The sequence below is a fragment of the Ranitomeya imitator genome, chromosome 2 (assembly GCF_032444005.1).
Source record: "Ranitomeya imitator isolate aRanImi1 chromosome 2, aRanImi1.pri, whole genome shotgun sequence".
NCBI lineage: Eukaryota > Metazoa > Chordata > Amphibia > Anura > Dendrobatidae > Ranitomeya > Ranitomeya imitator.
The window spans coordinates 278,815,487-278,834,738 of record NC_091283.1 but is presented as its reverse complement, the minus strand read 5'-3'; the positions used below and the strand labels follow the sequence as shown (position 1 = coordinate 278,834,738).

At 48.3% G+C, this 19,252-nt stretch overlaps 1 protein-coding gene across 1 annotated transcript in view; it reads left to right on the top strand.

The window, feature by feature from the left end:
• LOC138666935 (uncharacterized) overlaps positions 1-19,252 on the top strand; it is a 48,934-nt gene that overhangs the window by 13,442 nt on the left and 16,240 nt on the right. The window contains exons 2-6 of the mRNA XM_069755129.1: positions 1,381-1,521; positions 1,651-1,827; positions 1,901-2,024; positions 2,109-2,206; positions 2,402-2,492. Coding sequence (XP_069611230.1) covers positions 1,991-2,024; positions 2,109-2,206; positions 2,402-2,492 — 223 coding nt within the window. The 5' untranslated portion in view covers positions 1,381-1,521; positions 1,651-1,827; positions 1,901-1,990. The remainder of the gene's footprint in view (positions 1-1,380; positions 1,522-1,650; positions 1,828-1,900; positions 2,025-2,108; positions 2,207-2,401; positions 2,493-19,252) is intronic.

The following is a 19,252-nucleotide window of genomic DNA, read 5'->3' as shown; positions in this document are numbered from 1 at the left end:
GAAAGAAAAAAAACACTCAGAAAAATATTTAATTTTTAAAAAACTACTCCCCTACCCCCTAGTTCACCAAATTATTGAATTTTATTTTTTAAAAAGCCATGCTGGTTTTCAGGAGTCCACGAAATCCAACATAGTCCAAAAATGGCATCCTGAAAACCCTGTAAAGAGAGAATTAAATGAATATAGACAAGAGACAATCTTTCGTTCACCATCATAGTACAACCTATGGAGCCTTGTTCTGAGATCAAAGCATCATAGGTCACTATGGTTCTCACAGTACAGCCATTCCCCCACACACTATAATGTTCCAACAATACCGCCATCTCCCATACACTGTATATGTGTGACACTAGTCACTCCTCATGGACAACCCGCAAGGCTGGGTGATCAAAAGGTCCGAGGTCAGGAGAGTACGTCATAGACAGATGATTAAAAAAAATCGTCATTTCAGTGTCCAGTGGTCAAAATACCAGTAAGATAGCGGATGAAGCAAAGGGTGAAAACTCACAGATTCACAGCACGGTCCCAGGTCAGGCAGCAGTAGAATAGAGCACAGTGAAACAAGGCAAACATACACCAGTGAGTAAGAAGCTACAATTTGCATTAGTCTGAGGCAGAGAGATGGCTAAATATCGAGGTAATTATCTGAACCACCATCAGTACATAAATACATGAACAGACCCACCATCAGTATTTGATTACACCACCAGAACCATCATCATTAAATTGATACATCACCAGAACCTGAATCAGTACTTGACTACATCACCAGAACCACCACAGGTTTATGAATACATGACCAGAACAAAGAGTATTTGAATACAAGAACCAGCTTAGTACAACAAATAATTGTAATATCAATTCAGCCCCATAAACCATTGTATCGCATGAATTTTCAACCCTGCAACTCCCAGTATGTCCTTAAAAATGGTAAGAAGATACATGGAGTTGTTATTAGCAGCCATCATCACACTGTGGACCATACAATGATCATTTACATCCAGGTATCTTATGGATTACATCTTCTCTGGAGGTCGTCTTTCTTTCCATCTCCATCTTGTTTAGATGACATGATGACTTTTCACAGCCACAGCTGGTCTCTGCAGACCTCCATTTTCTCCGCTCTTTTGCAGCACATCATGCTCAGTCCCAACAAACTTATGATTCCTACAGCCAATAAGTTGCTGATGCAATGGCCAACTTAGCCAGTGATTGGGAGTATGGAGGATATGTCTTAGTCAGCAATTCAACTTGTGTTCCAGTCCATACAAGACTAGAGAATACAACTTCTACACGTTCTATCTCCAGATATGTTTCCCCTTGTTTTCATTCTTTATGATGTTACATTGGCTCTCTTTCTTCTTATTCATTTCCCTACAGTATCCAATCCTCTCAGTGGACATCTTGTATACTGAGACAATTTTTCTGAATTAATCATCAAGGATGGATATGGACAGGGACCAGATGGTGGAGAGGATATTACACCTCACCCTAGAGATCCTCTTCCGGCTTACTGGAGAGGTGAGAGATTCTGATGACGTCACATTACATCATTCTTATTTATAGGAATAACAGATGGACAGAACTGGAGAGGTGAGGACTCTGGAAATGTCTGTAGTGAGATTTATTCATGTGTCTCTCCATAACCAGGATTACACAGTATTGAAGAAGACCTCTAGTGAGAGCTGTCTGGACCCTGTGTCTGAGGGATGGGGAAGACCCCTGAGCCCAATCACGGGGCCTCCACCTCACCTGATACATGAGGACATCAATGACCGGAAGATCCTAGAACTCACCTACAAGATGGTTGAGCTGCTGACTGGAGAGGTGACACTGCTGGGACATTATACAGTAACACTATGAAGAGATCTGGGGATGACGGTATCATTGTATGTGTCAGGTTCCTATAAGGTGTCAGGATGTCTTTGTCTATTTCTCCATGGATGAGTGAGAGTATTTAGAAGGACACAGAGACCTGTACAAGAACGTCATGATGGAGGTTCCCCAGCCCCTCACATCACCAGGTAATAGACAGGACTAAATACACACGGCCTATAATTATCTGTATGTAAAGAATGAATTCAGTGCCTGTATGTGTTTCCCCCCAGATCTAACCAGTAAGAGGACAACACCAGAGAGATGTCCCCGTACTCTTCTTCCAGAGGACTGTAAACAAGAAGATCCCAATGTTCCTCAGGATTATCAGGTAGATGGAGAGGGGTCATGAGATCTCCCCTATGACGTGTAGACGGCTGTGAAGATCTTGTGCTCAGTCTTGTTTTATCCACCAGTATTATATGTTTTATACTTGTGTAATGAGAACGGTGGAGATGGCAGGATTAGAGCTGATCATAGATGTGACTTCTCCATCTGTCTGTGACTTTTACAATATTTGTTTCAGGGTGAAGATTTGACCCATATTAATACTACAGAGACATATGTGAGGGGTGATGAGCGATGTAAAGAGGAGATTCCTACATATGACTACCCAGGTGAGTAGTGACCACTAAATGCAGTGAAGTCACAGATTCCTCTGTCACCGGCTGTGGCTGCTTTATCAGTCGTGTAGTTCTTTTAAATCACATAGTTTTTATTAAAGCATATGACACGCCAGTAACAGTCTGACACAATTTCCAGACAGGTACAATGAATACAAAACCAATTAATACATTTTCATTTTATGAAAACGGGACCCTTACCCCCTAACAAACTCCCCCTATCCCTTGCCCGTTATCCAATAAAACCATTTGACAACATCACCTCATGAAAAGTGAGAATAAGCTTTACAAAAGCCCACCTATACATGTAGAAGTCCCTCCAGAAGCAACTAAACGACCCCCATTCTACTCTGCAATAATTCAGCAGATGCCACACCTGGGTAATCCATCTATCCGCCCCACACATTTTCACATTTTGTATTCTGACCTCTCTTGCTGTAGAAATTCCTTTCCATAAGGACAATAAAATGTATTTTGCTAATAAATTCCTTTTTACCTGGTGGTTTTTTATCCAACCAAATAAGCTTCCCCGCAGCAAACAACAATCTTGCAATAATCAACCTTCCACATTCATCCGTAGCAACGTCATCCATACAGCCCAGAAGGCAAGTAGAGGAGCTGAGGCATAAGTATCATTTTGATCCGATTTACTCTTCCTGTAACCAACAGAAATAGCTTCTTCCAGGCCCCAATCTTCTGCTGAAACTTCCCAAGCTAAGGAGTCAGGTTGAGCCGCACATAGTCCTCTATTTTGTCCGAAACCACGATGCCCAGGTATTTAAACTCATGTACCACCCTCAAGGGAACCCCAGGGTCTAGTGTCAGAGGAGCCGCAGTGTCCATGGGCAACAACACAGACTTATCCCAGTTAATAGATAGACTGGAAAGAGCCCCAGATTTAGTAATACTGTTCATAACGGCCCCCAGAGACTCCTGCTCATCTTCCAAGAACAGTAACACGTCGTCCACGTACAGGGCAATCTTTCCTTCATAGTTTCTGTATCGAAATCCCTTTATGTCCCTGTCCCTCCGTATCATTGCCACCAAGGGCTCAACAGCAATTGCAAACAGCAGAGGAGACAAAGGGCACCCCTGCCGGGTTCCCCTATATAAATGGAAATCCCCTGACAAGAGCCCATTTACCTTTATCCTGGCTCTTGTTGACGCATATAACAATTGCACCCATCTTACAAATCTCTCGCCAAAACCCATAGCCTTCATGACCGCCCACAAATACCGCCGCTCCACACTATCAAATGCCTTAGCAGCATCTAAACACCCCACCACCCTCTGACCCATATTGCCTGACTTTACCTGGATATTAAGAAATAATATGTGGTGTGGAGTCTCTCAGAGCCGCCACTATTCTAGAAAGGAGACGGCCCGCCTTGTCCCCCTCCTCAAAATATTTAGCAGTTTGAAACATTCTCTTACGTTCCGCCTTTTTCGTTGCCATCTGACATACTCTATTCTGCGCTACCTTCAACCTTCCCTGTGCTTCTGGGGACTGATCGTTGATTAATGCCTCCTCCACCTCCTCCAACTCTCTATCAGCATCTGATCCTTCCTGCCTATTTCTACCTTGACTCGGGATATCTCTTTAATGCAAAGCCCTCTGAAATAAGCCTTCATAGCCTTCCATACCGTCAATACCGAAGCCGTCCCAGCATTAATTTTAAAATATTCCTTAATGTCTCCCACTACATGTCCATCCAAGTCAATAAGATGTAGCCAAAACAGTTTTAGCCTCCACATGCACCCCCTAGCAGGTACAGATCCCACACCCTCAAGTACCACACTCATGGGGGAATGATCTGATATTGTTCTAGCCATATATGTTACCTCCCCAACAAGGCCCAACATCGGCGTATTGCCCAAGGCCAGACCTATTCTTGACAAAGAAGCAAAGGAGGATGAAAAACAGGAATATTTGTACACCCCAGGATGAGAAATCCTCCAGAAATCATGCAGAGCGGTCTCCCTCAAGACGGCACCAAATGGTGTACAGTTACCACCCGACTTCAACAGCTCTCGTCTCCCCCTATCCCAATGTGTGTCCGGAATATTGTTCAAGTCCCCTATTATCAAAAACGGTATCCCCGATGTCTCCTCCATTATCTCCAGAACTGTCGATCACCTTTCCACAATATGGTGGTGGAACATAAATTGAAACCAGCCACATCAGACATCCATACAATTTACAAAGTAAACATATGAATCTACCCGACTGATCTATAATAATTTTGTGATACACAAAAGGAACCCCAGCACAGATGAGCATGCTGACCCCTCTAGAGTATACATAACCAAAATCCAATAGTGGACTGACCACCTCCAAAAGCAATTCAAATACACAAGCACCACACCAATTGTGGGTGGAAAAGAGGCATAGGCAAATATACTTATTCCAAAAATATTCAATTTCATTAAACATTAATATTAAAACAAGACAAGGAAATTCATAAAATTACTGATGGTAAACAGAGTACGAAAGAATGGATAAAGCTGCAGGCGCTCTAACACCCCTATGTTTTGACACTATAAGTGTTGTAACCTGCACTATAATTCATAGGCTAGTCCTGGACGATGTGTCCATCTACATATACAACCCATAATGTTGGTATAAAAAGTGCTTAGTGCATGAAACAGCCACAATCATGAATTCAGAAGTGCCAGAATAAATCATATTCAACTAACATTAGTATACATCGTGCCACATTCTATCAAAAGTGCCTAGTGCAGAGACATCCATAAATGTAATTTTAACTCCAGCAGCTAAAAATCCTAATTTACTCACATTAGTGTGCGTCCTGCTCCGAGTGTCCATCAGTGACCCCGACAGCGCCGTTTCACCATCATGGCTTCCTCAAATAGGGGCATGTATGTACGCTGCGTATTCCCGTGTATTTATGCCTCCCTTCCTCACAGCTGAAATCATTGTCGGCATCACCGGCTTGTAACCGCGCATGCGCCGATTCACGAACTTCCCTCAGTGCAAACAGTGACTTCCTGTACTCCGCGCCTGGAACGCAAGCCTGGAACGCTTTACGTCACCCTGTTTGAGCGGAGCAGGAGGTCACAGGGCCGTTCTTATCTGCGCATGCGTCCACCAGATACCGAGATGAATCAGAGTGTAAGTCAATAAACATGTAACTACATGGACAGAGGGTTATTTAAGAAAATGTAAAAACGAACAATATTGATAATATAAAACTAAACATCGCTGACTATAGAAAGTGACTACCTAATAAGCGGTGAAATATAATGAATTATACAGAAACAAACAACAACCCTCATTTTAACAATAAGTAAAATACATAATGAGAATATTAATTAAATATTACAAATGAGATATATACGTGAACACATGAAATAGATCAAGAACTATGTCCCTAATACATGATCAAACATCACAAATATACACCCGGTAAAAATGAAATATCTATATATATAATTGTCTAAGGATTTTTCCGTCTGTCTGTCTTTCTGTCTGTCTGTCTGTCTGTCCTGGAAATCCCGCGTCTCTGATTGGTCGAGGCCACCAGGCCTCGACCAATCAGCGACGGGCACAGCGACGATGATGTCATAAAGGACGTAGAAATCCCGCGTCTGATTGGTCGAGGTCGCCAGGCCTCGGCCAATCAGCAACGGGCACAGCGACGATGATGTCATAATGGTTGCCATGGCGACGATGATGTCATAAAGGTTGCCTCGACCAATCAGCGACGGGCACAGTCTGCCGCGAATTCTGGAATCATCATTGTCCATATACTACGGGGACATTCATATTCTAGAATACCCGATGCGTTAGAATCGGGCCACAATCTAGTATTGTATAAATATAAAAATATACTCGAGTATGCAGAATATGTGGCATGATATCCCACTTGTTCCCATCTTTCTCTAGTCACCTTCCACGACAGCATAGGAGGATGTCTCCATTCCCTAATGGGGGACAGGAAGCACGAGAGGTTAAAAGCCCCTCCTTCTCCCAAATTGCCAGTGTCTTTCCTGTCCCCCATGGGGCATGGAGAGGTTCTGGTATGCTGCGTGGTCGGCGACTGCGGTATACCTGTATTTTTTTTTCAGCCGGGCAGTTGTGGTCGGGCTCTGCCTTCCTCCTCGTTCTACTGCTCCCGTCTCCCCTGGTCTCGGGACCTTCCTGGCCCACCTGCGCCTCTGCGGAGGTAAAGCGGGCCAGTGATCCCCGGCGGTGGCCTCCATGAGCTCACCGCTTCATCCTCCTCTCCTGTTCGGCGTCCCGGAAGTGACGTCATTGTGCGCGTCACTTCCGGTCCTGCGCTCTCTGTTGCAACGCATGCTGGAGCGCATCGATTTTCGGGTCTGGCCTCCTAGCGCCCCCAGGACTACTGACGCCGCACAGAGCACGCCTTTCCTCATGGTGGCCTGCTCCAGGACCCGGGGAAGAGGAGGGGAACATGATTCACCTGCGCTGGGGGCTGGATTTATTTCTATATAAACCAGCCTGAAGACACCTCCAGGTAAGACTGATCCCTGTCATAATGGATGGTGCTTCCTGCCCTTCATCTGCAGAGCCCAGCGCTACCCCTGCTCCAGTAAGTCCGTTGCGAGGTGGGTCCGAGGCTAGGATTAGTGGGGCTCTTCTGATCCTTACACCACTCTCCCTCTCTTTGCAGGGAGACAAGTCTGCCCAGAAAATCCTGGCCAAAAAGACGCCTAAATGTGCAATCTGCAATGTAAAGCTTCCTTCTCTATGGGAGAAGAAGCTGTGTCAGGGGTGCACGGATAAAGTTGTCAGAGCCGAACAGCCTTCCCTCCTTGACGAAATCCAGGCCCTAGTCAAGCATGAAGTTCAAACAAATAGGGTTTCCGGTTCATAAAAATGTCTTGGATTTAATTTCTCAGGAGTGGGAGCTCCCCGAGAAACGCTTATCCACCCCCTCTGAAATGAAACACAGGTTTCCCTTAGACGAAGGTTCCCCTTCGTGGGACATACCTAAAGTGGACATTCAGGTGGCGAGTGTAGCAAAGAAAACCTCTCTCCCCTTTTTTTTTTTTTTTTTTTTTTTTTTTTTTATTAAACCAATCAGTATTTATTGAACATTTTTCACAATAAACAACATATCAGAATGAAAAGGGAAGGTGGGGGGGGGGGGGGAGGGGAGAGGGGCTAAGGGGGAAAATCCAATGCATACCGTATTAAGGACCACAATGTAATCAATACAGAATACATAAATACAGTGTCATATAGAGGATAGACGAAATAAACAGAAAACCAAAAAACCAGAGCATAATTGTAGGAGCAAACAGTTTAAATAAGGGAAAGGGCAGACTGAGATACAAATGGCGAGGACGTCCAAGGGTCCCACCACGAGAGGACCTTAGCTCTTTTCAATAGACCCCCTGCCATTATGACCTCATAACAAAAATGTAAATCAATCCTGGAGATCAGCTCTGCTCTGGAGGGGGAAGCGGAGGTCTTCCAATGCTTCGCGATACATTGCCTAGCAGCCACTAGGATATTAGAAACTATGGGACGCAGGGGGGCAGGGAGATCGATGAGGGAGATGCCCAGGACAGCGAGTTGACCACTCAGAGCAAGGGGCAAACGGATCAGATCCTCAATCAAAGTCTCCACCTCACGCCAGAAGACCCGGACCTGCGGACACGACCACCAGACATGAGAGGAGGACCCAAGGGCGCCACATCCCTTCCAGCAGCGCGGAGAGGTAGCCGGGAAAACCCTCGCCAATCGGGCGGGGGTGAGGTACCAGTGGAGCTGAATTTTTTTCACCTGCTCCAAGTGGCCCAAACAAGACGAGAACCTAGAAGGGTGTACCATAGCAAATTGCCAATCCTCCAGGGAAGCCTCAAAGCCCAACGCTGACTCCCAGGAAGACATAAAAGGAAGTTTGTCAGTAGAACCAAATGAAATGAGGGCTTTATAAATTATGGAAATGCCATGTGGCACAATGGTGGATGGTCTGAAGAATCTATGGGCCGGGTCCTCTGTCAGAGGCAGGGGTGCACCGAATGACCGCCACGATCTGAGGAAGCTGCGAATCTGCAGGTATTGAAAGAAGTCAGACCCAGTGAGGGAAAATCTCCCTGCAAGGTCCTCAAACGACAAGAGACCGTCCGAGCCGAAAAGGTCCGCCACCCGGTGCACCCCACGCCTCGTCCAGGAGGCAAGAGAAATATGGGCAATGGCACACTCCACAGCCTGCAAAGAAACATAGTCAAACATGAATGTTAGGAGAGAAGTGCTAAGGAGCGCCCATAGTTTAGAGGCGTTCCTAATAGAACGGAGACAGGGGCCCACAGGAGGAACTTGAAGTAGTTGGAGCTCCAAAAGCAATCTAAGCGAGTTTTGGGGAGCAAAATGGGATTCAATCAGAAACCAGGGCAAACATGAGTTCCCCTCCCACCATATTTTAAGGGGCTCAAGGATCGCCGCCCTGTAATTCGCCTGGACCGCAGGAGCTCCCAACCCCCCCGCAGAGTACGGAAGGGACATAATCCGACGCCTGATCCTATGGGGCTTCTTATTCCAGATAAATCGGTCTATCAAAGATTGAAACGCCGAAATAAACTTCGAGGGGATAAAAAGGGGAAGGCACCGAAAGAGGTACATTATTTTGGGGAGGAATAGCATTTTCGCCGTTTGTATGCGGGCCATCCACGAGAGGGACGCGCTTGATATTTGCTCCATGCCCCTCCTGACCTCCGAAAGAGTCTCTTCGCAATTTACTCGGACTATGTTATCTAGCCTAGTAATCTTGATGACCAGATATGTAAAGCCCAAGGGAGCCCAAATAAAAGCATATTGAGATTGAATTTGAATCTGAAGGGGGGGGGGAGGAAGAGGGGGAAAATTGTGGATTTGGTGAGATTAAGTTTATAATATGAAACCGCCGAAAACTCAGATAGGATGGTGGTGATTGCAGTCAATGAAGTTAAGGGAGAGGTGCAGGTCAGGACCACGTCGTCGGCATAAAGACCAATTTTATGTTCAGTTCCCTCCACCGCAATTCCCCTTATGTCCGCGCACTGCCTGACCATGGCGCCCAAGGGCTCCATGATCAGAGCAAAGATGATAGGGGAGAGGGGGCAGCCTTGACGAGTACCGTTCCTAATAGGAAACGTTCGAGACCCGAATCCCGCCGATCGAACCGACGCGCATGGGTTGGAATACAATGCCATAACCGCTTTGCTAATCTGCCCGGTAAGCCCAAATTTCTCCAATGTGAGCTCGATATAGCCCCAGTGCACTCTGTCAAACGCCTTCTCGGCATCGAGCGACAGGAATACACTGGGGAGACTCCCCCTCTCCACCACATCCAAGAGATCTATCAGTCGTCTGGTACCATCCCTAGTCTGTCTGCCAGGAACAAACCCAACTTGGTCGGGGTGAATGAGATCAGGAAGGACTGAGAACAATCTATTAGCCCAGACTTTTGCGTAGATCTTAACGTCGCAGTTTAAGAGTGCTATCGGGCGGAAGTTCCCCGGAGATGTTGTGGGTTTCCCTTGTTTGGGGAGAGTCGCAATGGCAGCCTCCAACCCCTCAGCCCTAATACTGCCAACCGCCAGCCAATTATTAAAAAGACGCAACAGTAAGGGGGCAAGGACAGGAAAAAACTGAGCATAGTAGGAGAAGGGAAAGCCATCAGGCCCTGGGGAGGAACCCTTATTGGCCTCTCTGACAATCTGCGAGAGTTCAGACTCGACAATGGGGGAATTTAGGAAGGAGAGCTGCTCCTGAGTGACCGAGGGAAGATTAGCCCTCTCCAAGAACGCCAAAATTGACTCCCGCGAAGGTTGGGGAATCCCCAGGTCAGACCCGAGGTCATAAAGCGAGGAATAATAAGAGGCAAACTCCTCCGCAATCTGAATCGGGTTGCGAACCTGGGAGCCGTCAGACCGGAGCAAGAATGGGATCTTGGATTGGGCCTCTCTCTTCCTAACACGTCTAGCTAGAACAGCACCCGCTCGATCCCCCATTGTGTAGAATTTGGCTCTGGTTTTCCTCAGGGCCTTCTCAGCCTTATGGAGGAGGAGATTGCGAACATGTATGCGGGCTTTAGAAAGGTCAGAGAGAAGCGCTGGAGTAGGAGAAAGTTTATGAGCAGATTCCAGGCGAGATAATTCGTCTAAGGCTACCTGAAGTGCCGCATTGTATTTCCTCTTAGCCTTTGCCGCTAACTTGATGAAGTGACCCCTAATCACCGCCTTGTGGGCGAACCAGAGGGTATCGTCACCAATGTCAGGAGTGTCATTGGAGGCAAAAAATTCCCCCAAGGCCTCCTCTATACATTGGGAATTGGATTGGTCAGCCAGGAGGTAGGCATTAAGGCGCCAACGCGCAGGGGGTCTGATGGCCAAGGGGTCCTTCAGGGTAAGGGACACCGGGGCATGATCTGACCAGGTGATACTGCCAATATCTGCTGCGATGCAGTGAGGGAGAGCCACGTCATTCACCAGCACAAAATCAATCCTGCTATAAGAACCGTGTCTGGGAGACAAAAATGTGTAGTCTCTCTCACCGCAGTGCAGGTACCGCCAGACATCATGCAAGTGGAAAGAGTCAGCTAGAGGCCCGATTTCACATCTAGACAGTGAAGAGGCAGAGCAGTCAAGGACTTTGGACATTGGGGCATTGAAGTCACCAGCTATCAGCTTGTGCCCATGTTGAATATCATTAAGAGTTTTGAATACACCCTCCAAAAACTTAAGTTGGCCTACATTAGGGGCATATATCGAGGCAATAGTATATGGAGCATTATTAATGAGACACAACACCACAATGAATCTACCCAATGGGTCCGCTATAGATCGAACCAGTTGGAAGGAGTTGGACCTGCTGAAGAAAATGGCTACGCCTGCCTTTTTTGACGGACCATTGGCGAAAAACTGATGCGGGTACAGACCTGATTGCATTCTGGAGTTATCACATTCCAGCAAGTGCGTTTCCTGGAGACATAAAATATCATGACGGGATTTGCTCAACTGACGCCAAACCACAGACCTCTTACCCGGCGAGTTGAGGCCATTAACGTTAATTGAATACAGTGAGATACTCATTGAAAAGGCATAAGAACAGTTTTACAGTCCTCAGACACTGATAACCTGAGCAAAGGCAGAGAAAACATGTGATCAGTATAGCAGGACATAAGAAAGGGCAAAACAGAAACAGGAGAGAGAGAACATAGGGAAACAAACAGGACATACAACAAAAAAACCAGCGGACCAAGGTCCATTCAGGAATATCCTGAGTCCAGAAGGTGAGAATCAAAAAAACAGTTCACCTATGGGGCAAACAGATGCTGCTGGAGCTCTCAAGCGAGAGACCAACGCAGCTTAAAAAAGGAAAAAAAAAGAAAAACCAAGTAAATCCGTGCGGGAAAATAGCCAGGAACCAAAGATACAGTGGGCTCAAGCCTCCTCCCAGTCCGGTGTGATACGGGCCCTGGGACCTCCGTCAGACCCGCGCTTAGGAATGTTCACGGCACTCGAGGAGTCTGGAGTCGGGAGTCCCCATTTAGCGAGAGCCGAAGCCGCGTGGGACGGAGTTAGGCAGGTAGTGATTGATCCGTCTTTGCGAATGAGCAGCTTCGTCGGAAATCCCCAGCGATACAGGATGCCTTTCTCTCTGAGGATGGCAGTGTAGGGGGCGAAGGCCCTCCGCAGAGCCAAAGTGCCCGGGGAGAGATCCGGAAAGACTGAGATGTTTGCAAATCTTTCAGGAAGCGCTGGGGTTCTCCTCAGGGCCTGTAGGAAGTCCTCCTTTATTTCAAAAAAATGTATGCGCGCCAGCACATCTCTGGGAATGGAGGGCCCCAGGCCAGAGGGTTTAGGGATCCTATGCACGCGGTCTATTATGAAGTCCTTTGGCGCGAACTGCGGTAAGGCTGCCGCCATAAAGTCCTGCAGGAATGGCTTCAAATCCCCTGCCAGGACAGATTCCTCGATGCCTCTCAGTTTAACGTTATTTCTCCTGGACCTATCTTCCAGGTCCAGGGCTTTAGCGTGAGTTTTAGCAGCTAGGGTTTGCAGGGATTCATGTGCGTCCCAGAGCTCATTATGAGAGGAGACCAGTTCCGCCATCTTGCACTCCAGGCGGTCCGTGCGATTGCCCAGCTCTGCCACCTCTCCTCTTAGCTCAGCCAGCATAGTACGCAAGTCCTCTTGGATGGAGGATCTAAGGTCCCCAAGCAGGCCTTTAAGGAGAGATGCGGTCACCGGACCATCAGCTGAGTCAGACGCCGAGCCTCCTGAATTTAACGCTGCTCCGCCAAAATGCGACGCTGCTGCGTCCGAATGTGATGCTGTTCCGCCTGGATGCGACGCCGCAGCGCCGGACCGCGACGCCTGAGCGTTGCGTTGTGAGGAGCGGGAAGCCCTGGGGGAGGACGGCACCATCTTGGATTCCGGCGGTGGCTGCGGGGTGGCTGCAAAGAAGTCGGGAATTCTCCTAGGGGGATCGCGGTTGCACGCTCTGGATTTCCCCATGCACTCACCGACGCTCCGGGAGCCAGCACCGATGTCGTGAAGGCAGAGGAGGACACCTGAGAGGTAGAAATGTGCCGCTTTGAGGTTCCTGGCTAAGGAGCTCCCACTCTGTGCGACCTACTCCATCGGCAGATAGGCCACGCCCACCTCTCTCCCCTTTGAGGACTCCTCACAATTGAGAGATCTGCTAGACAGAAAGATGGAATGCTTGTTTAAAAAAGTCATGGGAAACATCTACCTCGGGGTTAAAATCTAATACTGCTGCCACCTGTGTTGCCAGAGCCCTGTCTCGTTGGATGGACGACCTAGAAAAGCACATTGCTCAGGGTACCTCCAGAGGGGAACTACTGGACTCTCTTCCCGTGCTCCAAAAAGCCTCAGCTTTCTTAGCGGACGCATCTATGGAGTCGATCAGAATTGCGGCAAGATCCTTAGTTCCATCTAATTCCGCCCGCGGGGTCCTCTGGGCTTAAAATGTGGAGTGGTGACGTTACCTCCAAGATTAAACTGTGCTCAATTTCCTTTAAAGGGGATTATCTTTTCGGGCCTGCTCTGGATTAAATTCTGGAAAAGGCCACAGATAGAAAAAAGGCCCTTCCGGAACAGAAGACGGTCAGAAGACTTTTTTTTCGTGCCCCCCAGTCTAATTCCCCTCAAACAAGAGGTAAAGGGAAAACTGGGCGATGGAGTTATGCTAAGGGCAAAGGGAAGAATATCCTCATTCCCCAGCAGCAGCAGCCACAACAGGATAAATGACTCTGTTCCGGTGGGGGGGAAGCTCGCAAATTTCATCCATCATTGGCGGGCCATTACTAACTGTCAGTGGGTTCTCAATGTTATTCAGGAGTGCCTTCTCATAGAATTTATATCTTCCCAGCCCCCCCCCCCCTCGGAATCTGAGGATTATTTCTCCAACCCAGCGTCGGAATGGAGTAGCTTGGGCCCACCAGAGAACATCATTCTAAGGGCCCACCATGCTTAAGGGGTACTAGCTGCAGAGTCTTCCCTTAGCTTCCATCTAGTCAAGCACCCTATCTGCAGCAGATAATTATGGGTAAACAAGACAAGTGCTGCCGAGCACAATGATATTCTATAAGAACAAAGATTTTATTATTTAGACATGTGCCACATACACACACTAGACATTACACATACGCACCAGTCACACGCTAGACACAGGATACATACACGTGACACACACCAGTCACATGTTAGACACAGGATACATACAGCATACAAACACCAGTCACACACTAGACACAGGATTAGAGATGAGCAAACACTTGGATGTTCGGGTCCGGCCGAACAGTTAAAAAAAGTCCAGGTTCGGGTACAGAACAGTACTAGGACCCCATTCACATGAATGGGGGGCCCAAACATCCAGTGTTTACCAGCCCGTGAAGTGCAAGACAGCGCTGCAAACACTGCTTCTGATTGGCGGTAAAATTATCCCCGCCAGTCAGACAGCTGAGGTCCACACGCTGTCAAATGATGTGAGCCCGCAGCGGTTATCGGAGGTATAAAGTTTGCCTCCGGTCACTGGCGTCGGCTAACCTCATCCAGGTTACGGCAGGTCACTGAGGCTGTGTTCCCAGCTGGGCCCCTGAACTGCGGTGACCCTCACCATCCCCCCTTCTCCACACAGCCTCATCATCCCTCCTTCTCCACACAGCCTCATCATCCTTACTTCTCCACACAGCTTCATCATCCCTCCTTCTCCACACAGCCCCTCATCATCCCTCCTTCTCCACACAGCCCCTCATCATCCTTCCTTCTCCACACAGCCCCTCATCATCCTTCCTTCTCCACACAGCCCCTCATCATCCTTCCTTCTCCACACAGCCCCTCATCATCCTTCCTTCTCCACACAGCCCCTCATCATCCCTCCTTCTCCACACAGCCCCTCATCATCCTTCCTTCTCCACAAAGCCCCTCATCATCCCCCCTTCTCCACACAGCCTCATCATCCCCCCTTCACACAGCCTCATCATCCCTCCTTCTCCACACAGCCTCATCATCCCTCCTCCACACAGCCCCTCATCATCCCTCCTTCTCCACACAGCCCCTCATCATCCCTCCTTCTCCACACAGCCCTTCATCATCCCTCCTTCTCCACGCAGCCTCATCATCCCCCCTTCTCTTCACAGCCTCATCATCCCCCCTTCTCCACACAGCCCCTCATCATCCCTCCTTCTCCACACAGCCCCTCATCATCCCTCCTTCTCCACACAGCCCCTCATCATCCCCCCTTCTCCACACAGTCTCATCATCCCTCCTTCTCCACACAGCCTCATCACCCCTCCTTCTCCACACAGCCCCTCATCATCCCTCCTCCATACAGCCCCCTCATTATCCCCCTTTTCACACAGCCCCTCATCATGACCCTTTTTCCATGCAGCCCGTCATTATCATCTCCCCTTCTCCACACAGCCCCTCATCATCTTCCCTATACAAGCCCCACTCTAGTTACATCAACCCTTTCCAAAATAAATCCTCTCACCACTCTCACTGAATCCTGGGTCTTCATTCCTATTTGTTCAAGGGTCCATTGTGCAGCCCCTCAGTCCTCTCCTCACGGGGCTCCATGGTGCAGCCACTCATTTCAATCCTCACCAGCAGCCTCAGAAGAACAACGCTGCTTCCTAGTCACTGGTCTGATGGAGGCCCCGCCCCTTCTGGTGACATCATGCCATTGCCCTCAGGCTCAAAAAATCAGCTCCGCTCTAGAGGCTCTGTGATCTGCGTGGTGTGTTATTCCACACCCAGTGCCGGCCGTCTGCACTGCTCAGCAACAAGTGATGTGAGGTGCGCGCTTTCTCATCACCTGCTGCTGCTGCAGTTTCTATTGATCTCATTCAGCACACCACAGCTGATAGAGCGGTGAGCGCCACCAGTTCAGCAGAAGCCGCAGCAAATGATGAGAAAGCGCTCACATCACTTGTTGCTGAGTAGTGCAGACGGCTGGCACCGGGTATGGAATAAAGAACTCACCGCTGGGTACAGAGGCAATCCTAATACACTACAGGGCAGTGCAGGCACTAATGAATGAGGCAGGACTCAGAGTCTGTTGCTGGTGAGGGGGAGGGCCCACTGGGAGGCGGGCCAACCGGAGGATTCTCCGATCTCCCGGTGGGCCAGTCCGACCCTGCTCCGACCTCTCGGGGAGCACATTCAGTGATGATGACAGGCCTTGGGGATCTCCTAAAATCAAATGCGATCTCCCCAGTCCCCCCGAAGAATTGGGTTCGGGCCACTACTCTCGTCCCTTCCTGGTAAAAAAAAAAACATCAGACGAGGCGCGAATCATAATAAACCTAAAAGATCTCAACCGTCACGTCCTATACCACCGTTTCAAGATGGAATCGGTGAAGTCTGCTCACCCGCTGATAGGTCAAAATTATTTCATGGCAACCATTGACCTAAAGGACGCCTACTTTCATGTGCCGATCCATCCCCGGCACAGAAAGTATCTCAGGTTTGCAATACAGTTCAACCAACAAGTGAATCATTTTCAGTTCAACGTACTCCCTTTTGGCATTTCTTCAGCGCCGAGAGTATTTTCCAGCATAATGGCGGAGGCCGTGTCTCACATCTGGAGTCAGGGAGTCTGTATTGTCCCATACTTGACAATCTGCTGCTTATAGCCCCCTTGGCTCAGATCCTCATCAATCATGTCTTAAAGACACTCGACACTCTCAAACCTTGGGGTGGCTTCCAAACCTGAGGAAGTCCCAGCTACAACCTTCCCAATCAAGGAGGTTTTTGGGGGTTCTGTTGCACTCGGTAAAACAGAAATAATTTCTCCCAGAAGATCATCGTCGAGTGTTAATAGTGAAGATTGTAGATCTCAGAGAGGACAGATCTCCGACTCTACGGAAAAGTATGTCGGTCCTAGGCTCTATGACGGCATCTATTCAGTCGGTTGCCTGGGCTCAGGTCCATTCCAGAACCCTTCAAGCTCACATCCTAGCAAACTGAGACGGAAATCCGGGTTCCCTGAACAAAAGAGTACATACTCCTGGGCGTGTAAAAGCATCTCTAGTGTGGTTGAACCCCAAAAACATCTGCAGGGGTGTGAACTGGTCACAATCCCCCCTTGTAACGATTACAACCGACGCCAGCAAGCGAGGCTGGGGGGCAGTAATCTCGCATACTCCCTTCCAGGGATGCTGGAATCAAGCAACAAGCGCCAGATCCTCCAATTTCAGGGAGTTGAAAGCAGTGGAGGAGTGTTATGACCTGGTGGTCAGGACAATAATGGACCTGGTGGTTAAGAGCACACGGAATGACCTGATAGTTACTGATAGTAAAGGACGAGCTCTGGGACGTGGGAACTCTGCTGACCGCAATCCCTAATCCTATCAAACACACTAGAAATAGCCGTGGATTGCGCCTAACGCTCCCTATGCAACTCGGCACAGCCTAAGAAACTAGCTAGCCCTGAAGATAGAAAAATAAAGCCTACCTTGCCTCAGAGAAATTCCCCAAAGGAAAAGGCAGCCCCCACATATAATGACTGTGAGTAAGATGAAAATACAAACACAGAGATGAAATAGATTTAGCAAAGTGAGGCCCGACTTACTGAACAGACCGAGGATAGGAAAGGTTACTTTGCGATCAGCACAAAAACCTACAAAAAGACCACGCAGAGGGTGCAAAAAGACCCTCCGCACCGACTCACGGTGCGGAGGCGCTCCCTCTGCGTCCCAGAGCTTCCAGCAAGCAAGACAACAATAAAAATTGCAAGCTGGACAGAAAAATAGCAAACCAAAGAAATACAAGCTGGAACTTAGCTTCTGTTGGGAAGACAGGTCACAAGAACGATCCAGGAGTGAACTAAACCAATACTGGAACATTGACAGGTGGCATGGAGCAAAGATCTAAGTGGAGTTAAATAGAGCAGCAGCTAACGAATTAACCTCGTCACCTGTGGAAGGAAACTCAGAAACACCCACCAGAGGAAGTCCATGGACAGAACCAGCCGAAGTACCATTCATGACCACAGGAGGGAGCCCGACAACAGAATTCACAACAGAGGAGGCCCTCCTAGCCGCAAGCGGCCTAATATCGGGGAATCACGTAAAAATTTACTCTGACAACACGACAGCTGTTGCTCACCTCGGACATCAGGGGAGCTCAAAATTCAACAGTTTAAAAAACATCTCAAGCCAAATATTCTGTTGGGCAGAAAAACACCTTCTCTCTCTCACAGCTGTCCACTTGAAGGGGTCTTCCAACCTGCAAGCGGATTTCCTGAGTCGCCAGGACATTCATCCAGGAGAATGGAGCCTGAACAGAAGAATCTTCAGGATGTTGGTACACAGATAGGGTCTACCAGAGGTAGACTTATTTGCCTCAGACCAAAATTCACAGGTCAGAGCCTTTTTTTCCCTAAACCCCAGGGACAATTCCAAAGGAGTGGACGCTCTGGTCCAGGCATAGAACTTCCGATTGGCCTACGCCTTCCCGCCAATCCCTATACTGGCAAAAACCCTCCGAAATATCTGAGAAGAACAGGTGGCAACCATCCTAGTTGCTCCGGTATGGCTAAAGAGAAGCTGGTACAATCTCATCATCGAACTGCAGATAGAGGGTCCGGTTCACCTGCCGGTAGATGCCGATCTTCTCCTCCAGGGACCCTTCCAGCAAAAGAATCCCCAAAGACTGAACTTAGCGGCCTGGTTACTGAGGCCTAGGTCCTAAGTGCTAGAGGGCTGTCGGATGCTGTAATCTCTACTTTGCAAAAATCCAGGAGACCTGTCACTAATGCAATTTATGCTAAAGTGTGGAAGACTTTCTCGACTTTCTGTCTATCTAATAAACCAGATCCACTCCATCCGAACATATCTCAAATATTGGACTTCCTTCAGCGTAGATTAGAGTTGGGCCTTAGACCCAGCACTCTAAAGGTTCAAGTTTCCGCTATCAGTGCTGTTTGTGACCAGGATCTGGCCAATCACCGTTGGATCAGAAGATTTATGGTGTCAGCTGTAAGATCGCAGCCTAGGAAACAACCCATGATACCCTCATGGGACTTGAATTTAGTCCTCAGGGGGCTCACACAAGCACCGTTTGAGCCTTTAACTTCCTGTTCTCCTCAACACCTGTCATACAAGGCCGCCTTCCTGGTAGCGATTACCACAGCAAGACGAGTGGGAGAGCTGCAAGCCTTACCGGTTAGAGAACCCTACTTGATGATAATAACAGATGACTCTATAATTCTCCAGTTTGATCCATCTTTTCTGCCAAAGGTGGTGTCT